The sequence below is a fragment of the Urocitellus parryii genome, chromosome 13 (assembly GCF_045843805.1).
Source record: "Urocitellus parryii isolate mUroPar1 chromosome 13, mUroPar1.hap1, whole genome shotgun sequence".
Lineage (NCBI taxonomy): Eukaryota > Metazoa > Chordata > Mammalia > Rodentia > Sciuridae > Urocitellus > Urocitellus parryii.
In genome coordinates, this window is record NC_135543.1 from 54,696,413 (window position 1) to 54,720,002 (window position 23,590).

Consider the following 23,590-nt stretch of genomic DNA (forward strand, 5'->3'; position numbering starts at 1 on the left):
GTCTTACTTTTGGAATGTGATTCTTGGACCAAGATATTTACATTTTAATAAATGGTGAAGTGCATGTGTGAATGTTACATGCAATTTAGAATAAATCTTGTCTAGACAGTATGCTATAGATCTTAGAGAATTATGTTATTTGTCTCTTAATAAACACTATTACAGATATTTTTTAGTAGTTCCCCCATATTTGCAATTTCACTTTCTTTGGTTTTAGTTACCTGTATACAAATGTGGTCTGAAAATATCAGATGGAAAGTTCCAGACATAAACATTTAATAAGTAATAAATTTTTATTTAAATAAAATTTAAATAACAAATTAAAATTTAAATCTTATAAATCTTATGCAGTGTGATGAGATCATGTGCCATGCCACTCTGTCCTACCCGGGATATGATGCATCCCTTTGTCCAACATCAAACCCACCTGTTAGTCACTTAGCCATCTCAGTTATCAGATTAGCTGTCTCAGTGCTTGTATTCAAGTATGACCACAAAGCATAAGACAGTAATGCTGGCAACTGGCACATGCAAAAAAGTTGTTGTAAAGTGCTTCATTTAAGTGAAAAGTTCTCCACTTAAGGGAAAAAAAATGACACACTAAGGTTGTTAAGATCTTTGAAAGAATGAATTCCCAATTATGAAACTGTGAAGAAAACTTCATGGTAGTTTTGCTATTGTACCTCACATTGCACAGGTTATGACCACAGCGTATTTAAGATGAAAATGGCACTGAATCAGAGTGAAAAACCTTTACAGAACTGAGTTGTGATGGATGGCAATATGTTATGCCAGAAAGTGTTGCGCCTCCACTAAAACTTCAGTGAGAGGTCCCATGAAACAAGTGACACCAACCATTTATTGCCAAGTAAAAGATGGTTACACAGATTCCAAAATAGGGTTGGAACAAGAAATATGAAAATTAATGGAGGCTGCATCTACTGATGAATAAGCTGCTACATAAGGAGCCACATTTCTGGAAGAGTTCCATGCTATTGTTGTGTCGGGCATCCATTGAGGGTTCGGAAATGCATTCCTTGTGGATAAGGGGGGACTACTATGACTAAAAAAGGAAGAAGAAATCACCTAGTCCAATCATCATGCTCTGCAGTAGAAGAAACAAAGGCCCAGAGCTAATGTGAACTTAGCCTTTTTTCTACTACCTGGCATTATAAGGAGATTCTTTAATGACTTTTGCTTAATTGTTAAGCCTACCTGAAACTGTTATTTTGATACAATGAAATGGATAAACAATACTTTTCATTCTAAAACGTTAATGTGTTAGGGTCAACTAGTGTGTTAGCTCCTCCAAACTAGGAATTAGGCTTCTGAAATGATGGCAATATCTAGTACAAACCAGATCTGCTTAAGGGTGGCACAGGATGGAGACTGAAAGAGACACAGAAACCAGGAAAGCTTGGGAGAAGGCATCATGCAATAACCACATGGAGAAACCTCAGTGGAGGTCTCACTAAGTGTTAACTAAGTGTTGAGAATATACATGCAGTGATTTCCCCAGTGCTCAGAAAGGATAAAGAACTGAAAGTGATGAAGGAAAAGATGAGACAGGTTCAGGGGGATAAATTTCATTTAATAAAAATTTTGGAAATAAAAACACAGTTAAGATTGAAACAGTGTTAAAATATAGGGAGAAAATGATAACCTATAAAAAATAATTTTAGTCTAAAAAAGTAAAACAGGGGCTGGGGTTTTAGCTCAGTGGTGGAGTGTTTACCTTGTACATATGAGGCACCCGGTTCAATCCTCAACACCACATAAAAATAAATAAATAAAATAAAGATATTGTGCCATCAACAACAAAAAATATTAAAAAACAAAACTGAAAATGGTATTATAGTAAATTTAATAAAAATAAAACCATAGATAGATAGATAGATCAATCAATTGATTGATCTGGGGGAATTTAAAATTTTACACACACACACACACACACACACACACACACACACACACCAATCAGCTGACAGAAGATCTTGCCACCACAATTAAAACTGGAGGCTAAGAGGATGCAACATGGACAGAACTCTGAAAGAAAAAGAAAAATACCTGGGCACAAATTTCTATCTCATGTCAAATTCTTTTAATAGATGATATTTTCTTGTGTGTAAAGAATTTAAATATGACATGCAGGCATAATAGGGAAATTTTAAAAATACTTGAAAAAAAAGTGTGTCAGGACAGGGAGCAAAAGTTACTAAATAAAAAAAAAAGTTGGACACTGTGGCTGAGAAGGACTGGAGATTACTACTGGAACCAGTAAACACATAAAAAATTAAGGTGCACAGTTGTTTTAAATATGATTGCAAAATATTCCCTCCCCCTTTTCCAAGGATCGTCACCTCTAAACAGTTGAGAGGAAATTATAATGTACATAAAATAAAATTTAAGTAATACTACAGGGCATATTGGATTAGAGAAAAAAGAAAAACATTTAGCATTTCATCTTTCCCAAGAAAGCCAGAGATTAATATTTGAATGACTTTAAAAGTTAAGTAAAAGTAGGTTTGAGAATGTATTTGAAAACATTAGAATGACCACTAGAATAGTTATAAGCCTTCCTTCTAAAGCATAATCTATCAACAACCAAAATGTTCTTTAAAAGGATGAAGGGAATGAAAGAAGAGAAGAAGGAGGGAGGGACTGATTCAGGGAGAAAGGAAGGAAAGGCAGGTTCTTTCCGAGTCTCCCCACCAGCACCATCATCAATACCACCACCACACCAAAATGTTTATGGCAGAAAACAAGTTGGCAGATGTATAATTTTTGAAGTAATTGTAACAGTAATTTGCAAATAGGTTAAACTCTGTTGTCAAAAACAGAAAAAGACTCAACAATTTTCTTTTTAAGATAGTTATATGGTTTTCTAAAATGCAAACCTAAATAAAAAATATGATACAGCTAAAAGTAATAGAAGAGGCAAGTGCTTTTTGAATATGCACATAGGCACTTAAAATGATTTTTTTGGTGCTAATAATGAGACAAGGCAGAACTCAAGGGAAAAAACAGTTAAGAAGAGTCATTTTTAACAAATACAGAATCCAGAAAACAAGACACAAAAGTCTTGAAGTTTACACACCAAAAATATAATGTCTGATGAATGTATCTGAGTAACTTTCAACAACATGAGAAACGAATGACAAAACCAGTATGTGTTGACTGTACTCAGTTAAAAAAAATGTGAGCACAATTATACTGAATACAAACAGGCAACATACGCTGTTCTTGTCATTTGTTTTTAAACAATAAATCAAATAGTTTCTCAGAAAAAAAGCCTGGAAAATGAAACCTTTAATGCCCATTAGCTTTGCTGATTAATTATAAGTAGTTATTTACTTTTTAATGCTTCTCTATGCTATCCAAATATTAAAATATTACCCATGGGCTAGTCTGGTGATAAAATGGTGTCAATTTTAAAATAATGTGTACTATTTCTAATTATTAAGAGAATGAATTGTCTTTGTCTACATTTTACTGTGATTTTCATTTTCAAGATGATTTAAAGTAACCAGAGATCATCAGTTTGACTTTCCTTAATTTATGTGCTATAGTTTTCACAAAGAAATAAACCAAACTCTTGTCTGTTTTCATAATAGGGACACAGTTCATACAACTTTGGAAATTGATGTACTTTGGAATGCTGTACTTAAAAAATGCTTAAAATATGTCAAAAATATAGCATCTTTGGAAAACAATGCCCTAGTTGCTGTAAAATGAAGGATTCCATATGGAATTTTCTTTAAAAAGATAGAAATGAACTGAATTGTCACATAATTATTCCCCAGTTCCACAAAATCAGACCTACACATTAGCCTTCAAGAATTTTATATAATGGATAGAAGTAAAGACCCATGACTGATTTATGTCAAATTGCACCCTACTGTTGTGTATATCTAAAAACAACAAATAAAAAAAATACCAGAAAAAAGATTGAATGCAAGGTGCAAACAAACAAACAAACAAATAAACAAAAATAACAAGGAAAACTCCAACCTTTATCAGACAGGTAAAACAAGACACTGTCTATCAAGTAAGAACAGGATACAACAAAAAACAAAAAAGAAAAAAAGGATGTATTCACAAAACTGAAAAAAATATCACAGTATAATTAAAAACTTCAATTGAAGGATTGGAAGACAAAGTTGAGGAAACATTTCATATGCCAGAACAAAAGACAAGGAGTTTAAAGGTATGCAAGAAAATTTCAAACATGTGTCTAAGAATACAAACAAAAAAGAAAGTGCTATCAAAGAAATACTATGAGACTGTTTCCCAGAAATAAAAGATGTACATTTCTAGATTGAAGCAATGAATGAAAAGAGGACCATTTCAGGACATTAGTGATTCACAGAAAGTCCTACATGTTTCTAGAAGGATGTCATTCTTGCAGAGGGGGAGGGAGTAGGGAGAGGGGAGAACAATCCTGCTATGCGTTGAAATCTGAATAACTGTGGACTTCTCAACAACAAAAAGGTAAAATAACATGGAGTGATGCCTTAATTATTATAAAAAAAGGGAAAGAAATTCCAATTATAACTATACCCACAACTAAATTTTATGGCTAGGAAACAAAGAATATTTTATATATACAAAAATATTACTTCTCACAAATCCCATCCCCAAAAGCCAGGAAAAGGAGAAAGTAAACCAGGAAATAAAATTGTCAGAATTCAAGAGGCTCAGATCCCAGCCTCTGATGGAGGCTCCAAGAGAAGGAAATAAAGGGAGTCCCCAGAAGAGATAAATGGCAGGAAGACTGCTGTGCAGCTGGCCTCAGTGAGAAACCAGAGCAGGCCAGAGGAATGAGGGCTCCAGAAGGGTTACCCCATTGATAAATGGACCACCTGATGATAAGAGCTTTGGAGGTGAGAGAATTAAGCAAGAGGAGTCTGAGGCTGCCCAGAGCAAAGGCTGGAAGGAGCCAAAGGTTAAATTGAGGAGTCTGTCCTCTTAGGTCACAGTGATGCAACCAATGGTGTTTGTTAAAAGTCAACCCCAGTGGCAGGAAGATAGCTGAGGAAATGTTCGCTTTACAGAAGAAAGGCAACCTCTAAGATGGTGGAGGGAAGCATAAGAGGAGCCCAGGGATTTCCCAAATGCCACCATCTGAAGAAAGGCAAATGAAATAGATGAAACTATTACAAGTAAATTCAGAGCAACCAAATGAGAAATCTAAGAGCTGTGATTCCAATTCCTTCCATAAGGGGAGTCCCCCACCAAATCTCAGCAAGAGGCATAGACTATATAGGACAGTTTTGTTTGTTCGTTTGTTTGTTTTGTTGTTTTTTAAAACTGAATTGGTGCTGTTTATTATCTGTTGTAGTAGTATTATCATTTTGTTTCAAAGGACCAACTCTTGGATGGTCTTAATAATTTACTTCCTTTTTTTAGTCTGAGTGTTGCAATCCATTCATTTTATCTTTTAATTAGGTATTCCTTGCATTTTTGTAATCATTTAAAAAATTCTTAGAGCTTTTTGAGTTTAATATTATATTTCCATTTTGTCTTAAATGAATGGAATATAAATTTTTTCTAAACCTACACAGAGTAATGCCCCCAAAATTTATCTCCTTAGTGTTCTCATTGCACTACATCTAGATTTTCTGAGATTCAAAGTTAGGTTCTCTTTTGAGCCTATGATTATTAAAGCTACAGTTATGAATACTTTTCCATATATTCTAGGTGATATGATTTTTTTCTCAGCATTTTTTTCTTAATGCATTTTGATCAGAGAAAGGGTAAGAACTGTTTTCATTTTGAGAATTTATTGAGTTGTTTATAGCCTAACACTCAAGTTTTGCAAATTGCTTTTAAGCAGATTTATTTTTATTTTGCTTGATCTATATCTTTTAGTCAGTCTTCTTTTAGCAGGCTATTGAGAATCTGTACATCAGTGTGTCTTTTTGGCCTATTTAATAAACCCTTGTTTGCAATGGATGTGTTAAACCTCCTTTTATTATTTTGTTTCTCTATATTTTATGCAGTCATATTTTGAGCAGCGTGATACTGTATTATTTAGTGAGTAAAGATTTAGATCTGTTGTAATCTCACAGAACTTGACATTTCCTACTGCAACAAGCTCCCATTCACAGATGAGGGAACTTAAACTAAGAATAGGGGGGCAATCTGCCACTGCTCCACATCACACAGTAAGAGGCAGGTCTGGATGTCCAACTCAGGCCAGTCTAAAGCCTTGAACATGAATACACACACACACACACACACACACACACACACACACACACACACACACTTTCTCTTTCTGTCTCACACACAGGAACAGATAAAAAAGAAGAAAACATCTGAAATAATTTCCATCTTTTCCATCTGAGCTAACAAAACGATTCACAAGAATTACAAATAGAGGCTGAATTATGCTAGATTTGCATAAGGAGCACCCAAAGTCATCTTTGCTTCATTGGACGTCCCATCGCCCCATCTCTGGGCAGCACCTGCTCCTTTACAGATGCATTGGCAATATGTGCCCTGCCCCCACATATGCGCACTGGGGCCAGTGGCTCTCACACTGTGACAAGTAAATTACTTTTGTATGCTTTATGACACAGAGATAGATAAAATCTTCCAGGGTCTGTGTTTTACTTATTTAGAAAAAACAACTTCATGTCTAATCCTGGACCTTCTTGTCATCTTTGAATATTTCTTTGTAAACAAATATACCTACTCCTTTTATTCACAGTAAATTCATTCAAATAAAATGTAATTTGTGTGATAACTGAGTGCCAAAAGTTCTATTTTCATAAAGATAAGAACTAATGCAAGTTCTCTCAAATAATGGTTTATGTAGATTCTGCATGAATTCCAGACAGACTTGAATATTACGGTTATTTCCTTATTTTAATGAAAACTAAAATAAATGTGTCTGAAATTTATTTGGGAAGTACTCACAGGTCTACCTGATTTATTAAAATGATACACTATTCCCAATTTTCTTTAGTGATATCTTGGTGTCACTGTTTCCCTTGTTAGCCATACAAAAAAGACATCGACAACGTACTTTAAGGAGACTGTTTACTTCCTTTCAAAATAGCAGGCTGAGTGGGAACCAGGAATTCGGACATGAAATGGTAAAACAACACTTACTACTTGCAAGCACTTTATGGACTGGGAATATTTTACAGAAAAGAGACTGAAACAGCCACTTGGCTTCAAGTGAAGCCCTGCTTTCATGCTCACACACCCCCAGGCTTTGGAAGCAGAAACCAACTACACACTTCAGTGATACTGGAGGGGCTTTCTATTTTTTCTTTTTCTTTTCTAAAATATAAAAATATATAGTAGAGATGAAACTACATAAGGCAATCTGTAGAAGGAAGGCTCTATAGTAAAGGTCCATGTCTGTGACAGGAGAAAAAAAAGTTTGTTTTGGAATATGCAATTTAAATTTAAATTCATTTAAATTTTTCAGGAAACTCAAGGTAGAAATGACCATCACACCACATCTAGGATTTGGGAGGATGAAGCAACATTAAAAAATCCTCACCTATTACTTACCATCTCTTAGACCCCCAGGAACAAAACATAATTATAACCTTGGGTGATTGAAGCTTTCTATCAGTCACGTGTGTGTGTGTGTGTGTGTGTGTGTGTGTGTGTGTGTGTGTATCTCATCAGACACTATCAAGTGCTGAAGAACAATACTTTTAATCTTTTAGAGCCATGTAATATCTAGACTCCACTAATAGAAATAACATGAAAATGAACCCTGGAGATAATACATGATATCAAAACAATTTTATCTAGTTAATTACAAGAGGTCATACACATAGTTACGTTCATAAATTAAGTTGGTTAAAGATGCTGATTAAATGCTTAAAGCAGGAGGAGAGATGTTCAGTGCTTACTACAGCTGACCTCCAATACCTGTGCCCCGCTCTCCAATAACTGCCTTGTCATTTGCACTAACTCCACCAGGAAACTTGTCTCCATTACTTGAATACAAAATAGTTTTAAATAGAATAAAAATCTATTTTGCACTTCCATTCATAGGTAACTTAGGATTTATTTACCTGATGATTTAAACTCCTTATAAATCTTATATATGCAATTCTGAAAAATATATAGTCTTGAATTCATCTTTTCTAATCTAAAGAGAAGCTAATTGAGGGTACTCACTGCTTTTCATTTTTCACTTCTGAAGCCCTGGAGTCATTATGGTTTGAACAATCTGCTCTTACTTACTTGATGTCTGCTCTGTCATACTGAGGTCTCAGCTGAACAAGAGCCATCACCCAGTCATAAGGCATCTCCCCAAGCAGCTCTGTGCATCTGTGAGGTCTTCAGTTAGGGTAGTGTCTCACACCTCCTGGCTTCCTCACAATGTCTTTGGTTTTTCATTTTTTCCCCTCTGAACCTCATACAATGCTTTTCTTTAAACTCTTCCTTATTTTTATGTTCTTCTAGTTTATTCGTAAGTTCTAAGCCCAACTTTTAGAGACTACTTGTTAGTTAAAACATGTCAAATAGTCTCAATACTATTGATAATGAGATGACAGAAATAAGAACATCAACCAGGCTCTAATTATGTCTACAGAGGAGCAAGGGTTCAGAGAAGAGGCTGGAACAGGTTAGAACATGCCCTCTAGAAATCTGTTCACAGTTCAGAATCCAGTCAGGAAAGGTGAATCACAGAATAGTGAGGGAGGCAAGTCAGCTCTGATGAAGTGGAAAAGAGGCCTTAGTGAGCTGCCGGGCAGCCTGAAGGGGCTGTCTAGGGAGGACAGCTTTGCCAGAGGGAATCTCAGGGAGTGCTAAGGAACAGAAGAACTGCAAAATTATGTTCCAGCTAACTTTGAGAAGAATGACCCACATGTTGAAGGAGGCATTAAGATGTCCAGTTATTTCACCTGGAAATACCTGTCATTCAGAAGTCCACAAAGAGAAGGTGAAATGTGCTAGACTTTCTCAGGGATGCCTAACAGAACTCTGCAATGGTGGAAAGTTTAGAGAACACCACATCTGTGCCATCCCAATACAGTAGCCACTAACCACATGTGGCTGCTGAACATCTGAAAAATAGAAAGTGTGACTGAGAGACTAAAGTTTTAACATCATAGCTTTCCAGAATTGCAACCCCTGATAAAGCAAGGACTTCTCATTCTGCATTTAGATCTCTTTTATTTGAACAAAAGTTTTCTGCTTCACATGTTATACTACTTATTCTTTTCTCATTAAACTTATCTGTGATGCTTGTTTTTATAAATTTGGGTACTGGACTAATTTTATGTCAATTCTTTTGGGTTTTAGTTTATCCATTATGGGTTATAGTTTGGATCTAGAAATATCTCCACAAAAGCGCATGTTTTGAAAGCATGACTCCCCAATGTAGTAAAATTCAGAGGTGGGGCTTTTAGGCAGTGATTAGGGATATAACCTCATAAGTAGTAGATTAATCCATTTCATGGCTTAATAATTTGAATGCACTACTGGTTGGTAACTGTAGGCATGTGGGCATGGATGGAGGTCGTAGGTCACTAGGGATATGGCATTGAAATCTGTCACTGGCTGCTTCCTCTCTGCTTTTTGGTTGCTATGAGCCTGGGCAGCACCCTTTGGCCACACACTACCATCAAGATGTTCTGCCTCACCTCAGGCCCAGAGCGACTGAGTTGGCTGACCATCGACTGAGTCTTCTGAAACTGTGAGCCCAAAGTAAACTTTTCCTCCTCTAAATTTTTCTTGTCAGATATTTTGGTCATTGTGATGAAAAGCCATTCTGTTACTGGATCGTCAATATGAATAATGTGTCTATGCATCATTTTACCAATTGATGAGGACAGAAAAAGTAGTAAAGACTTGCGTATTTACCTGTATTTATTTTCTCTTATAAGAACCATCTGCTCCATATTAAAATATTTAAAACATAGACATAAACTTCACACTTACTTTCTATTCTTTCACAGATTTAGCTCTTCTCCAAATGAGTAAGAGAGAAAAAGCAACAGAGGTAAGGTGAAAACGAGGGGAAAAAACAAGAGACTCTAGAATTCTCTGGAAGAAAACTAGTCTCAGAGGGGTATGGAGATGATTCAGAACCGGTGTGGGATGTAGGGAGGTGAGTGTATCAGAGCATATGCAGTTACTAGGAAAACCACCAGAGAGCAGAGATTCAGGGATGTGATGTAAATCTGGGAAATACTTCAGGAGTCCAAGAAGACTCTAGAAGGGCATAAGAAGGCAGATAACAGGAAAGATGGGCCTTAGTTACAGAGAAGGGAGTAGGATGGGGGAAGCTGCATTCAGGAGATTCATTTATGATGCTACATGAAGTAGCCAATCTGCATAATATTCTCATTCATCCCTAAAATAATTTAAGTAAGAAAAAATTTTACCTGTGATGTCCTGAATAACGTGGACCACGGATATGGCCTATTCCTCGGCACCCAGGTGTAGGACAAACAGCTTGACCTGGAAGGATTTTCACATCATTTGCTCCTTCAGGAAGTAAAAGAACATACCTTAAAAACACCCTCATTAAAGAACTGGAGAGACTAAAATATGTACATGATGTTAATTGATACTTTACAAATTAAAAACAAACTATCACCAAAAAAACCCACTTATTGAGTACTTGATATTTTATAAATTGATTTAGCAGAAAACACCATGGTATAATAAATAATACTCACAACAAAATTAATATTAAAGGAGAAAATGAATCAGCATTGAAGAAATTGAAACAAATGGATGTGAGGACATTCACTTATTCTTTCAGATATTAATTATACAGATATAGATATTAATTATAGCAAAGGGAATATAGCCACAAGCTGAGATGGGAACACACGACAGCCCACAGGCAAACTGGCCATGGGTGGCTGACTCAAGACCAAGGCCTAACCCAAGTGGCAGTCAAAGCTCAACTGAGAAAGGACTGACATCACACTGCACCCCCACCCCAAGCCACACTACTCTACACTACCCTACACAATAGCACTGTTCTCCAACCACTCCAGGCCAGAGATGAATTCTGACAATCTCAAGAGGCCATCTACCCCTAAAGGTTAATAGGATTAAAAACCCCCAAGCCCTGTTCAATGATATGATTTTCCTCACTCTTCCCCCATCCCCAAACACACACACACGCACACACACACACACACACACCACACACACACCAATATCAACTTTTGAAATGTTCCACCCCTTACCTTGTAGGCCTGACAACCCCATACCTCCCTTCCTCCTCAACAAACTGTTTCTTTGTTGAGTTATTTTCTCCATCTCCCAGCTCTACTCTCATCCAGCTGTTGGCTCACTGCAGCCACAATCTTCTTCAAGAAAACCCCTTCATTTTCTTCAAAAAATATGCTCTTTTCCATCCAGTGCCTCTCCTGAACCTCACTTCTAAGACTCCTGTTCTTCCAAGGCTGGTGATAAGGACTCCACCATCTGCTTCTGCTCTCATCCATCTGTTTGGGTCATCCCAAGCCACTCAGGCAAGACTCTGGCACCATGTTACCTTGTTCCTACTATGCCCCCTCTTCAAACATCAGCTCAGGTGAGCTCATCAGCCTCACAGGCATCCCATCCACCATGTCACCCCATCACGAACCTGCTCATCTCCAGTGGTCTCTCCCTGAATCCATCAGGTCACACACACAAATAACATGTTCTGAGTCCTGTAATCACCACAAATATCCCTATTTCTAAACTCTCTGAACCAATACCCCATCTCATTACAAGTTATGTCCTTCTACACTGCTACTCACATGCCCAAACTCTGATGATGTTTTTAACATGGATGGAATTTCCAGGGCACTAATTTCCCTTCTATTCTCTTCTAATTTAAATTCTATCAACCATTCTTTGACTCTCTATTGCAAGGAATTTAAATTCCTCTGCCCCTCTGACTTTTTAATCACACCTGGCTGTGTTAGGGGGAGTCAATTGTGATGGATCAACTGAACCCTGTGTTTTGTACAGTTCTCCTGGGAAAAAATTGCACATAGTACTGACTAGTTGTTTAAAATACACTAATCTCCAAATCTCCCACTAACCACCTCCCATTGGCAGTTTGCTTGCTGCAAACTGAGAAAACAGGAGGCAGCAGACAGGGGCTTTGTCCTCTCCTACCCAGAGCCCTCATTTCTCTCTTCCTGTCCATTGAAATGTAGGAGGAATTTTCCCTTCTACAAAGCAAACACCTCCCCATTAATGTTTGGATCTCATTGCCTTCCCATTCTCCTGGATCTTTAGGCTGTCATTTTGATTAATTGACCAACACTTAAATATATTCCTGTTTCATGCCTTATTTTAAAAAATGACCCAAAACCCCCAAAACACAGGATCTCATAATTCTCTAAGAGTTGCTATTGACTCTTGCCCCTTAGTCAAAATTCTTGAAGGAATAATCTCTATTTCTTCACCTCACTTCTCATACACATGGATTTATTTCCATGATCACCAATGACCTCTACACTCCAAGCCTCTGTGCTGCTGAGTATGTATCATACATGATGTCCTGGGAGCCATCTCCTTTGTGAATTGTTACTGTCCACCAACTTTGGTGACAACACATTCTGACAGTTTCCCTTCCGCATATAAACATTCTTTGGTAATTTCCTTTGCCAGGTTTTCCTCCTCTATTTAACTTTAAAATCTCAGAAAACTTCCTCACGGTTTGCTCTTAAGTCATCCATTCCAAAGCTTCATTTCCTAACTGTATTCCATAGATGTTCACACACCATAGTCCAAATATCTTTTTCTAAGTTCCATCTGACATGCCCCCTGGGATCTCTTAAGTCATTTCAAATGTGATATGTCCAAACTGAATTCATAAGCTTTGCCCCCAACCTTTTTTTCCCTCTAGCTGCTGAGTTCAATAAATTGCAATACAATCCATACCAGAAACCCTAGGTACCTGACATTCCTCTTTTTCAGTTCACAGCATCTCAACTGTCACTCAAACTCTATTCTCTTAAATATCTCCTTAACTTGCTAATGTATCTTCATCACCACTATTGATCTAATCCATGTCATCATCATCTGCATGGAAATCTTCACTAGCTCTCTCATCCCAATCTATTTCTGATCTTGCACACAGTGATACTTTCAAACTGCAAATCGAATCTTAGCACCTTTAAATGACTTCTCATTGCAGTTAGAACTAAGTCCCTAGATCTGGTTCTTATGGATAGCTAACTGGATTTAACTGGATTTTTCTCCTTATTCAACATTCTTCATTCATACTGGTTCCTTGAGCCTGCAAGTTCTTTTATAAGTCAGGGCATTTACATGGTGGAATGAGTGTCCAATTGTTACCTTGGGTAACTCTAGTTACCTATACAGTCACAGCTTATATTTCACTTCCTCAAGCAAACTTCAAAGAAGCGGTTAGGTCCTCATTTTATACAGCATTTACCTCAACCACAAATTAAATGAGTATTTGTTTAATGCCTATCTCTCTTATTAGATTGTAAATTGCAAGCCAGAATATACTTCACTGTGTGTCATCATTATCTAGTCTAACACATAATTAGTGTTCAGTGAGTGCTTACTGAATGCATAGGGGAATATTCCCCAGTTGTTCCCTTGTGGTGCTCATAGGCTAGAAGAGAGGCTCAATATAAACCAGAAATTACCATTATAGTCTGATTATGCTACATGAAAGTCTCAACTAAAGTTAGCTCCCAATGTATGGTGATAGCAGAAAAATATTTAATTCTTAAATATAATTCATTACATTTACTGAACAATAAGAAAGTATATCTGAGACACTTATGCTCTTATGACTTTGTGAAACACCTTGAGGGATAGAGAAAAATAAAGAGTTGCTTTTATCCAGAGGCAGTTTTTGGAAACAGCTTAAAAACAAATTTTAAATCAATCAGAGGAATAGATGTCCCAAATTAGGAAATATGCTGTGTTACAGTAAATGAAAGAAATGAAATGAAATGAAATGAAAGAAATGAAAGAAGTACAGGTTCAACAGGTAGACTTTTCTGCATCTCATGACATGCTGCCACGACACCAACATAAAAGTTTAAAATTTTAAACCCATAGCTAATCAACCAACCAAATACTCCCATCAGTCAGCCCAGATACAATTCTGTAGACAATATTCCACACACAGTGAACGCTACTTAATATTATGCTCAGTACTATTTTAATAAACTTGATTAAATTAAGGATTAACATGATATTTGCAATATTTATCTCCAGATCCCTGATGGGTCCCACAATTCTACTCTTATTAAAGCTGGGAGGAGAGGTCTGACCTCCACACTGGAACAGGAGCCATCACATTAAAAACCTCAGCAAGGGACATAACAAAGCAGGATTCAAAGACAATATGAACTAAAAATGAGGAGAGCCAAACCATTTCCTCGTTAATTCTGAATGATGAAGTATAATGAGTTGATTCAACGGTGAGTTAAATCAAGAACCATAAACTGGGGAAAAGGAATTGGTAAATTCTACAACAGTTCACATTACTGCCATTAAGATAAAGGTTATGAGCAAAGTAATGTTTTTTTTTAAAAAAATAATAATCACATTTTTGCTGAGAATATCTTACTTATAATTTGGACATTTAGAGAATTAGGTCTGTAGTAAAAAAAATGTTCTCGTCTCAAAATTATTTCTTCAGAGACCATCCCCGAACTTCTTACCATTTTTTGCCTTCTTTTTTTTTTTTACCACTTTCCCTGAGATTATGCTAATTTGTGGGCATGTCATCTTGTTTCCCTGAAGTAGAATGAGGATGTCTGCCTCATCTATCTTGTTTATGTATCCCAAGCACCTGCAAAAGCAGTGATTGGCACATGGTAGATATTCAGTGTGTATTTGAATAAATGATAACAATACCTATAACCATCATTTTGGTAGATTCTTAGCTGTGAATAATCACTATTTTATTCTATTTTAGGCTTATCTAAAATCAATCCCTGACCTTCTATTTTCAAGTACTGTGAGCCACTTACTCTATCAGGCAGCATGAATGTCTTCTGATTTATTCCAAGTTTTCAATGAAAAATTTTACTCAGGTGGGAGTAAATCTAAAGGCAAATTTTTTGTTTGTTTGTTTGTTTGTTTGTTTGTTTCAAGGACTAAAAAGAAACAAAAAATTCCCAATAAACTAGAAATTACCTGAATGACAAATAATGCTTTATTCTAACATGAGAAGGTATAAAGAAGTCCTCCTGTTATTCCCATTCACAGGGCAATCCACATTTGCTGGGAGCAGCCAGGGCAGACACTGGTTTTGCTGCTCAATATTCATTCTCTCCTTCCTTGTTAAACAAATGGCAGCAATATGCCCAACTAAAAATGTCATTTGACTGCCCAGAACAATGAGACCTCAGGGAAAGAGTTGCAGGGATGTCTCTAAATGCTTTTATTTCCTATGAAAGGGGTGAAAGAGAGGCTGGGCACTGCTTTGCCCTTTTCGCCTTTATTTGAACTTCCTGGTGACATGAGGTGTAAAGCTCAAGAGGAATAAACATAAGAACAAATGCAAAAATGTTGAGGAAGGAAGATGGACAGAGCTTGAACCCAGGACATTGCCAGCCTTGGACCCACTGAACTAGTGCTCTGTCATGAAGGAAAAACAGCCCCCTCTTTTCTGTTGTAAACAGATCTTGTGTTACTACCAAATGAAAACTCCCTAGGCTGAAACAGCAACTTCAGTTTTCCCTTTTGTGAAATCAAGCAATTGTTCTGAAAACAAAACAACAATAACAAAAAAACTAGAGTTGCAAGTAGGCACTAGATCTTTTCTCGTGAAAAGATGATTTTATGAATGACATCAAGGCAAAAACAAGAAATAAAAGAAATTGCAGTGATCACTAGAAATGACAAAGGAAACTGTCCTTATTTCCAATGGTCCTAATTGGTGAGTGAGAGTGATGTAAATGAAAGACTTTCTGTTTCACCCAGAATGGCTGAGATTATTTCCCTCCTTCTGAGTAGGGTTCAATCTCCTCATAGTTAGTGTGTCTGGAGAAGAGCTGACCCAGAGCAGAATGATAATACTGTCACTGATTAAAGCAAATGAAGAGGATCTATTTGTTTAAATAAATAACTGAATTCCAGACTGATGTTGGCCAGCATTGGAAAGCAAGGATCAAGCTACACACCTCTCATCCTTATTTCAATACTAATTACTCACTGCTGGGGGCTGGGGGAGCATTCATTTCAATCTGATTCACTCAGCAAGTTTTTTTTTTTTAATAGAGAAAATGATATTAGCATTGGGTAGTATATCCACTAGGATACATAAACTATACTTCTTTGAAAAAGGAAATACATTTAATTGTGCCTAATAACTGACAAGTGTTTTAATTCTTATTTTTAAAATAAAAATCACCAATGAGCAGGCGTGGTAATTACGTGGGATTATGCCTGCCTGTAATCCCAGTGACTCAGGAGGCTGAGGGAGGAGGATAGTGAGTTCAAAGCCAGATTCAGCAATTTAGCGAGGCAATTAGCATCTCAGTGAGACACTGTTTCTAAATAAAATATAAAAAAGGGCTTGTAATGTGGCTCAGTGGTTAAGCACACCTGGTTTCAATCCCTGGTAACCCCCCCCCCCACACACACACACACAAACAACAACAACAAAAAATACCAATGAAGGCTATTCATTCACTTGAAGAGATAGTGAGTGTCTGTTATGAGTCAGAAAATATTGTTTGCAGCCACCCTAACAGAAAGATCCCACCCCTTGAAACTTACTTTCTGGTGCCAAAGGTAGAAGTGATGAGGTCTGGGGGGCGGGCAAGGAAAGATGAAATAATAAGTCTAACATGGTGTCACGGTGTCAGACAGTGAGGGTGGTATGCGATCACATACTCTGGGGTAAAGAGAAGAAAGTGACAGAGTGGCTACAGTATTTGAGTCAGCTTTCCATCACTGTTACAAAATACCTGAGAAATACTTCTTACAAAAGGAAAGATTCATTTTGGCTGGGTTTTAGAAGTTTCAGTCCATGGTTAGAAGGCTCCATTGTTTCTGGGCCTGTGGTGAGGCAGAACATCATGGCAGAAGGGTATGAAGGAACAAAGCTGCTTACTTCATGGTAGTCAGGAGCATAGAGAGGAGGGGGCTAAGAACAAGTTTAAGTCCTCAGTTGCACTTGCCCAAGGACCTACTCCCTTCAACTAGGCCCTACCTTCCTATAGTTTCCATCATTTCCCAACTCAGCTAGGAATTCTTCAATGAATTAATCCACTGATAAGTCAGAGCCCTTATTATCCAATCATTTCCCCAAAGCCCCACCTCTGAACATTTCTGTATTAGAGGACAAGCCTTCAGCACATCTGCTTTTGGGGGACAATCTAGATCCAAACCATAATATATGGGGATGCTTTCTAAGGCAGGGTGGTCGAGGAAGACATCCTGACATTTGTGCAGAATCCTCAAATTAGTGAAAGTATAGACCATTCTAGGACACAGCATCAGGCCATGAGGTGGACAGTACAAAGGGTGGTGAGAGCTGAGATCACATGACCCAAAGAGGAAGCATCTCCCTTTGTTCTGGTTTTGATGGGAGACATCAAAAGTAGTGAATGCAGAGTGGATTGTTTAGAACATACCTACTGAGGCCCTCTCCCTTGAGAAACATTTATTTACTTCCTCTACTGGAAATGTGTAAAGGGCTTGAGATAAGCTCTGCACTGTGAAAGGTGCCAGTGGTGACCTCTGAGAGTCAATGTATAGACATAAGAGATCCCATGGTGGGTTGGCATCAATGAAGAAAAGTCTCAGGACTGAATTCAGCACCTATCAATGGATGAATGGATAAGGAAGATGTGGTATATATACACAATGGAGATTTGTTCAGCCATGAAGAAAAATAAAATTATGTCATTGGCAGGAAAATGGATTGAACTAGAGACTATTAGGTTAAGTGAAATAAGCCAAATTTAGGTCAAAGGTTGTTGCATATTTTCTCTCATATGTGGACACCAGAGAAGAAAAAGGAAAAGATGGTTTGGAGGAAATCTTATAAAAATCAAAGGGATATCAGTAAAGAAAAAAGTGTCAGGGAAAGAAAAGTACTGGGGAAGGAAGAGAAATATAGCATGCCAAGGAGGGAGTCACTAGCTGGGTACCCTGCTGCCAAGAAATCAAGACTGATACACAGGACATTGGGCTGCAAACCTAGGCAAGGCTGTAATGGCTGTAAAAATGTTTTGTGAAAAGATATGAGCAAGACTGATGAAAGTCCAAGGGAGAATGAATGAGATTAAGGGGGAATGCTAGTGTTTAAACAACTTTTTTGAGGAGTTTTTATATAAAAGTGCTTATAAAAAGTAGGATTATGGCCAAAAAGCAATTTTGTTATTGTTTTTGGTGCAGTGATGATAAGGATGTTTCATTAGAGTGAAACTAGGCCATGAGGACTTTTTCATTGGAAAAATGAGTGTGAACATGGTGAGTGATAGGACTGGTCCAAGTGAGAAAGGCTGTGGCCAGGAAGGGAGGCCAGGCAGAGGTGAAGAGATGAAGGGGCTGGTGGACTCCTTGGTGGGAGAAAGATAAATGTCTTTGCTCAGAGCTTTTATTTTCTCAGCAAAACAGGCAATGAGGTTAGCAGCTATGATTGAGAATGACGCAGGGAAGCAAAAGTATTAAATCTAGAACTAAAATAAATAAATAAAACTCTTCAAATATACATAAGTCCCCTTTTAAAATAATTAAGCTTTGATGACCTTTATTTTAAATTGGAAAACGTTAGCATAGATTCTGTTTTTCCCCACCTTGCCCCATCTAGTAAATTTATATTGAAGTTTTCATATAAGATTCAATGAAATAATTACCTTTGAAGGTTGGAGAAAGCAAATAATAAGCAATATATTTCAAACTGAAATTATAGGTTAATCATACCTATTCTCCAACTCCTAATGAAATTAGGATAATAAATACCCATTGCTGGGTTTCCGCCTGTCATATTTTATATGTGAAATAAATACAACAATAATTCTGTGAAATGGAACTGCAATAAAATAATAACAAAGGTTCTTAAAATGTGAATTTTATACTTATTTGGTGATCTACAGAAGCCTTTAAAGGCCAACAACAGAAATACTAGTAGAGGTAATCTAACCATCTACCTAATGTAGGAAAAGCAGTTAGAAAATTCGTAGACTTGAAGATCAGTGAATATAATAATAGCAATCATCTACCATGCAGAAACAATTATGTGTTAAGAAAAGAGTACAAAAACAATGGTTTTCTAAAACTCCTTTCCACAGATCTGACAGAACTTGCAAACAGTTAAGGCAAAAAGAGAACATGTTTTATTGGGCTTTTCTTATATTTAAGGGAAGACAGAGGGCCACTTCTTTAGTAAAGATCTGTTAAAAACTTTCTTAGCAAAGCATAGTAAAATGCATTTATTACAGATTGGGTTTTAAAAAAGAGACAATAATAAAGTGGATAACTTGTTCCTAGACAAAGATGACTACATGTACAAATACAATATGGGGAGACCAGAAACTAAAGGAAATGAAGTGATTTGACTTGCAGGGCATCTGAGATGGGGCTGTGTATTGGCATGAGCTGTAAGGATTGTGGACAAGATAGTACACAAGATTCATGCATCTTTTTAAGTGATAAATCTGTATATAACATCATTAATGAGTAAGGGGAAACAATGTAGGTTTCAATTTGACCTATTTCTTCATTAAACATGTCACATTAACATTATTAAAGGATTTATACCATGATATATACATCAACTATTTAAATACACAAAATTAGGCTTTTCAAAATATATTACAGAGCAGTAAAGGTCTTCTTAGAAACATTTATTACCCAGTCTCTGACCTTATAAAACCAGGAAGAAAGGGCCTTCTGCAGATCTACAACAAGGATAGAATAGTAAGAAGCCACATAGATAGCAAAGAAGCACAGAATCCAAAGATTAAAAAAAAAAAAAAAAAAAAAAAAAAAAACAACAACAAAAAAAAAACATTCAGGATTATTAGCACACACCAAAAAATTGGTTTACCTCTAAGGAAATTAAACTGAATTAAACCCACTTCAATCTGATAACCTCCTTTGAAAAACTGAGAAGCAAATATGGCATCCATAGTATTCAACATTAAGAGTACTCTACTAGACATTCCTAGCTCATTTTTTCATTATTTTTAAGAAAGAAGTAAGAACCTGTGATCAAAATATATGCATTTGTCTTTTAAACTTAATGTTGGATAAACATTCTCAATGTTTTATAGAAAAAAAATGCTATTACAAAAACTGAAACTACTTCCTTTGCCCTAAAATTCTTTTAGCCTTCTATATGAAATTGGTCATTAAAAACAAAAAACAGTGTTGGGGTTGTGGCTCAGCGGCAGAGCACTTGCCTCACACATGCGAGACCCTGGGTTTGATCCTCAGCACCACATAAAAATAAATAAATAAAATAAAGGTATTGTGTCCAACTACAACTAAAAAATAAATATTAAAAAAACCTAAAAAACAAAAAAACAAATTTGCAACTTGGTTTAGTGTAAATGTATATGCCCATCTCACCTAAATTCACTGAAATTATGGGTTTTTCAAATGCTGCAAAACTACTAGCCTTCTCTTATTGATTCTCTTTATTCTCTCATTCATTTTTTCATTCCTCCTCCCACCCAGTCCCTTCCTCCCTCCCTTCACATTGCCTTCACAAGATGAGACTGAACTCAACCCAAAGGATGATAACTTGTGTCCCCCTTATTCTTAGGATTTCTATTACTCATATAAAGGAGACAAGGTCAGGCTTAAAACTGTAAGCATAACATGGTAGCTTGCAAATTGCTTTTGAGTTTTCCCTTTTGCTGAAAGAGAAAGTTAGTAAATCCAATTTCACTGATGTCATTACATATCTTTTCTGACTAAAGAAACAAACTGACTACTTCTGATAGAAATGTCATCTGTTCCCTTAATAAAACCAAACAGATGCAAACATAGAAGTTATTTAGAAGAATACACATTCTTCATAATGCCAAAACTTCCAAAGTAGGGACAAAAAAGTGCATCTGGAGCATTAAGTATAGTGCCTGAGACTCTTCTCTACACGTTAACTTAGCATGGCTACAATGAAGAGTTTTCATGTATGTGTGTATTGGCAGTGGTGCATGCCTGTAATCCCAGAGAATTCTAGGACAGCTGGGAAACCTAGTGACATCTCATCTTTTTGTTTTTTTTTAAAGAGTTTTCATGCCCAATAAGCTGTTGGCCATTCTTAATGGGAAATGTAAGAAGTCATTTGAAAACCTCTTTAAATTTGTGTCTCTGTGTGTATAAATTATAATTCTATCTCTCCCAATGGCTTCTCACTAAACCTAACTCTACAATTAATTTACTCCCTTATTGAACTACCTGTAAGTGTAATTTCTCCATGAAAGGAAATGCTCCACCCCATAGATGCCTCAATGAAGTAAAGAAGCAGCTGCTTCTCCCACTATACTCCTGCAGTAGTTTATTCACTGGTGGGTTTGAATTTGTCTTGATTATAGCATTGGGGGAGAGAATAAGCCCTCACTGACTGTGTCAAGCAAGTAGACGTGATTGATTAGATTTTCCATATATTTCCTAATCAAGACAGCAGATCATAATGCTCACATTCATTGTCGATATAAAAGCACTTCACTTGGAAAAAGACAGTTCCCATCACACCATTTAACTATTCAAACTGTAACTTGTCTGCGGTGTGTGAGTGTCCACAGTGCCTGGACCACATGCAGTACCGCCTCAAGATGGTCTAATATTAGGTCAATATATATATATATATATATATATATATATATATATATATATATACACACACACACACACACACATATTATATATAACATATACAATACATACTATATATATTATATATGTTGATATATACAATATATGACAAAAAAAAATATATATATATATATGCTAGACAATAATATAGCAGGCTCTGTCAGGTCTGACACCATGAACACAACAGGGTTAAGCGTAGGAGGCTACCAGAAGGATGGAGACATATAGAACTGGGAAAAAGACCCAATAATGTTTAAATATGTAAATTTATGGGTCACATAAAATCAGACTTCTAGAAGTAAGCTTGTGAATCTTATTTCTTAAGTGTTCTCCATCCACTTTATAAGCCAGGAACCTGAACTAACTACTTAGTTTTGTAAGTGAGCAAAGAGTGATTTAGAAATTCTAATAATTTAATCCAAGCTCATAAATCACATTGTGGTAGTTAGGACAAAAACTCAAGTTTCCTAGTTTGCAGATCTATGCTCTTTTGACTCTCCTGGGCTATACAATAAACAACCCTATCATTATTTTTTTAAAGTTTAAGTTACTTAATTGACAATGACTATATATATTACAGATGTGAGAATTTGATATCCATATATACATTACATAATAGTCATCACAATCAAATTAACACATCACCACCCATACTATACATTAGATCCCCAGAATTTGTTCATCTTACAACTTAAAGTCTGTATCCTTTGACCAAAAGCTCTCCCAATCCCTGATAACCACTCTTCTACTTTCTGAGTGCAACTTTTTAATTTACATAAAGTCATGTGCAACTTTTTAGTTTACATAAAGTCACATTCTGACAAATGGGATGTTAGGCAATTTCATTGTTGTGCAAACATTATAGAGTACACTTACATAAGCCTAGATGGTCTAGGCCAGTGACTCAACGTGACTTCTTGATGCAATCAAGAGATGCAGCTATCATGATATGTGTGAGGCTGTTGCCAGAATAACACAGAAAACTGTTTGTAAATAGGAATACACTCTAAAGTAACTATAAAATGTATGGTAAATACATAAACCCATCATATAGCCAGTTATTAACATTACCAAGTATTATGTGGTATACATAACTGTAAGTGCTATATACTTTTATACAACTCCAGTTCAGTAGGGACACTTGCACCAGTTTCCCCATGAATGTATAATTAATGTACTGTGCTACAATGTTACCATGGCTATGCTATCATCAGGCATTAAGGCTTTTTCATCTCCATTATAATCTGATGTAACCTATATGCAGTTCACTGTTGATCAGAGTTATTATGCGGGGCATGACTATGTAAGTGAGATTATATGGTATCTGTCTTCCTAGCTGATTTCACAATATAATGTTCTATAGGATCATCCATGGTGTTGTGAATGACACAATTTCCTTTTTTTTTTTTTAAATCGGTGAGAAGTTTACCATTGTGTACACATATACCCCACGTTCTTTGATGGTGGATGCAAAAATGCTTTTCCTATCTTTGCATTGTTGAATAATGCTTCAATGAACATAGAGGTGCAGGCCTCTTTTCAAAAAACTGATTTCATCTTGTTGGAATATACGATCAGAAGAGGGATTGCTGGATCATATGGTAGTTCTATTTTTAATTTTTTTCTTAAAATTTACTTTTAGTTGTAGAAGAACACAATACCTTTTATTTATTTATATTGATGTCATGCTTAGGATCAAACTCAGGGCCTCACATGTGCTAGGCAAGTGCTTTATAACTGAGCTACAACCCCAGTGCTATTTTTCATTCCTTAAGGAACCTCCAAATTGTTTTTCATAATGGCTATTCTAGTTTATGTTCCA

General features: G+C 36.4%; 1 protein-coding gene across 1 annotated transcript in view; it reads right to left on the reverse strand.

The window, feature by feature from the left end:
- The window catches only part of L3mbtl4 (L3MBTL histone methyl-lysine binding protein 4), a 335,303-nt gene that overhangs the window by 157,250 nt on the left and 154,463 nt on the right, over window positions 1-23,590 (reverse strand). The window contains exon 12 of the mRNA XM_077792340.1: window positions 10,368-10,470. Within this exon, the coding sequence (XP_077648466.1) occupies window positions 10,368-10,470 (103 nt within the window). The remainder of the gene's footprint in view (window positions 1-10,367; window positions 10,471-23,590) is intronic.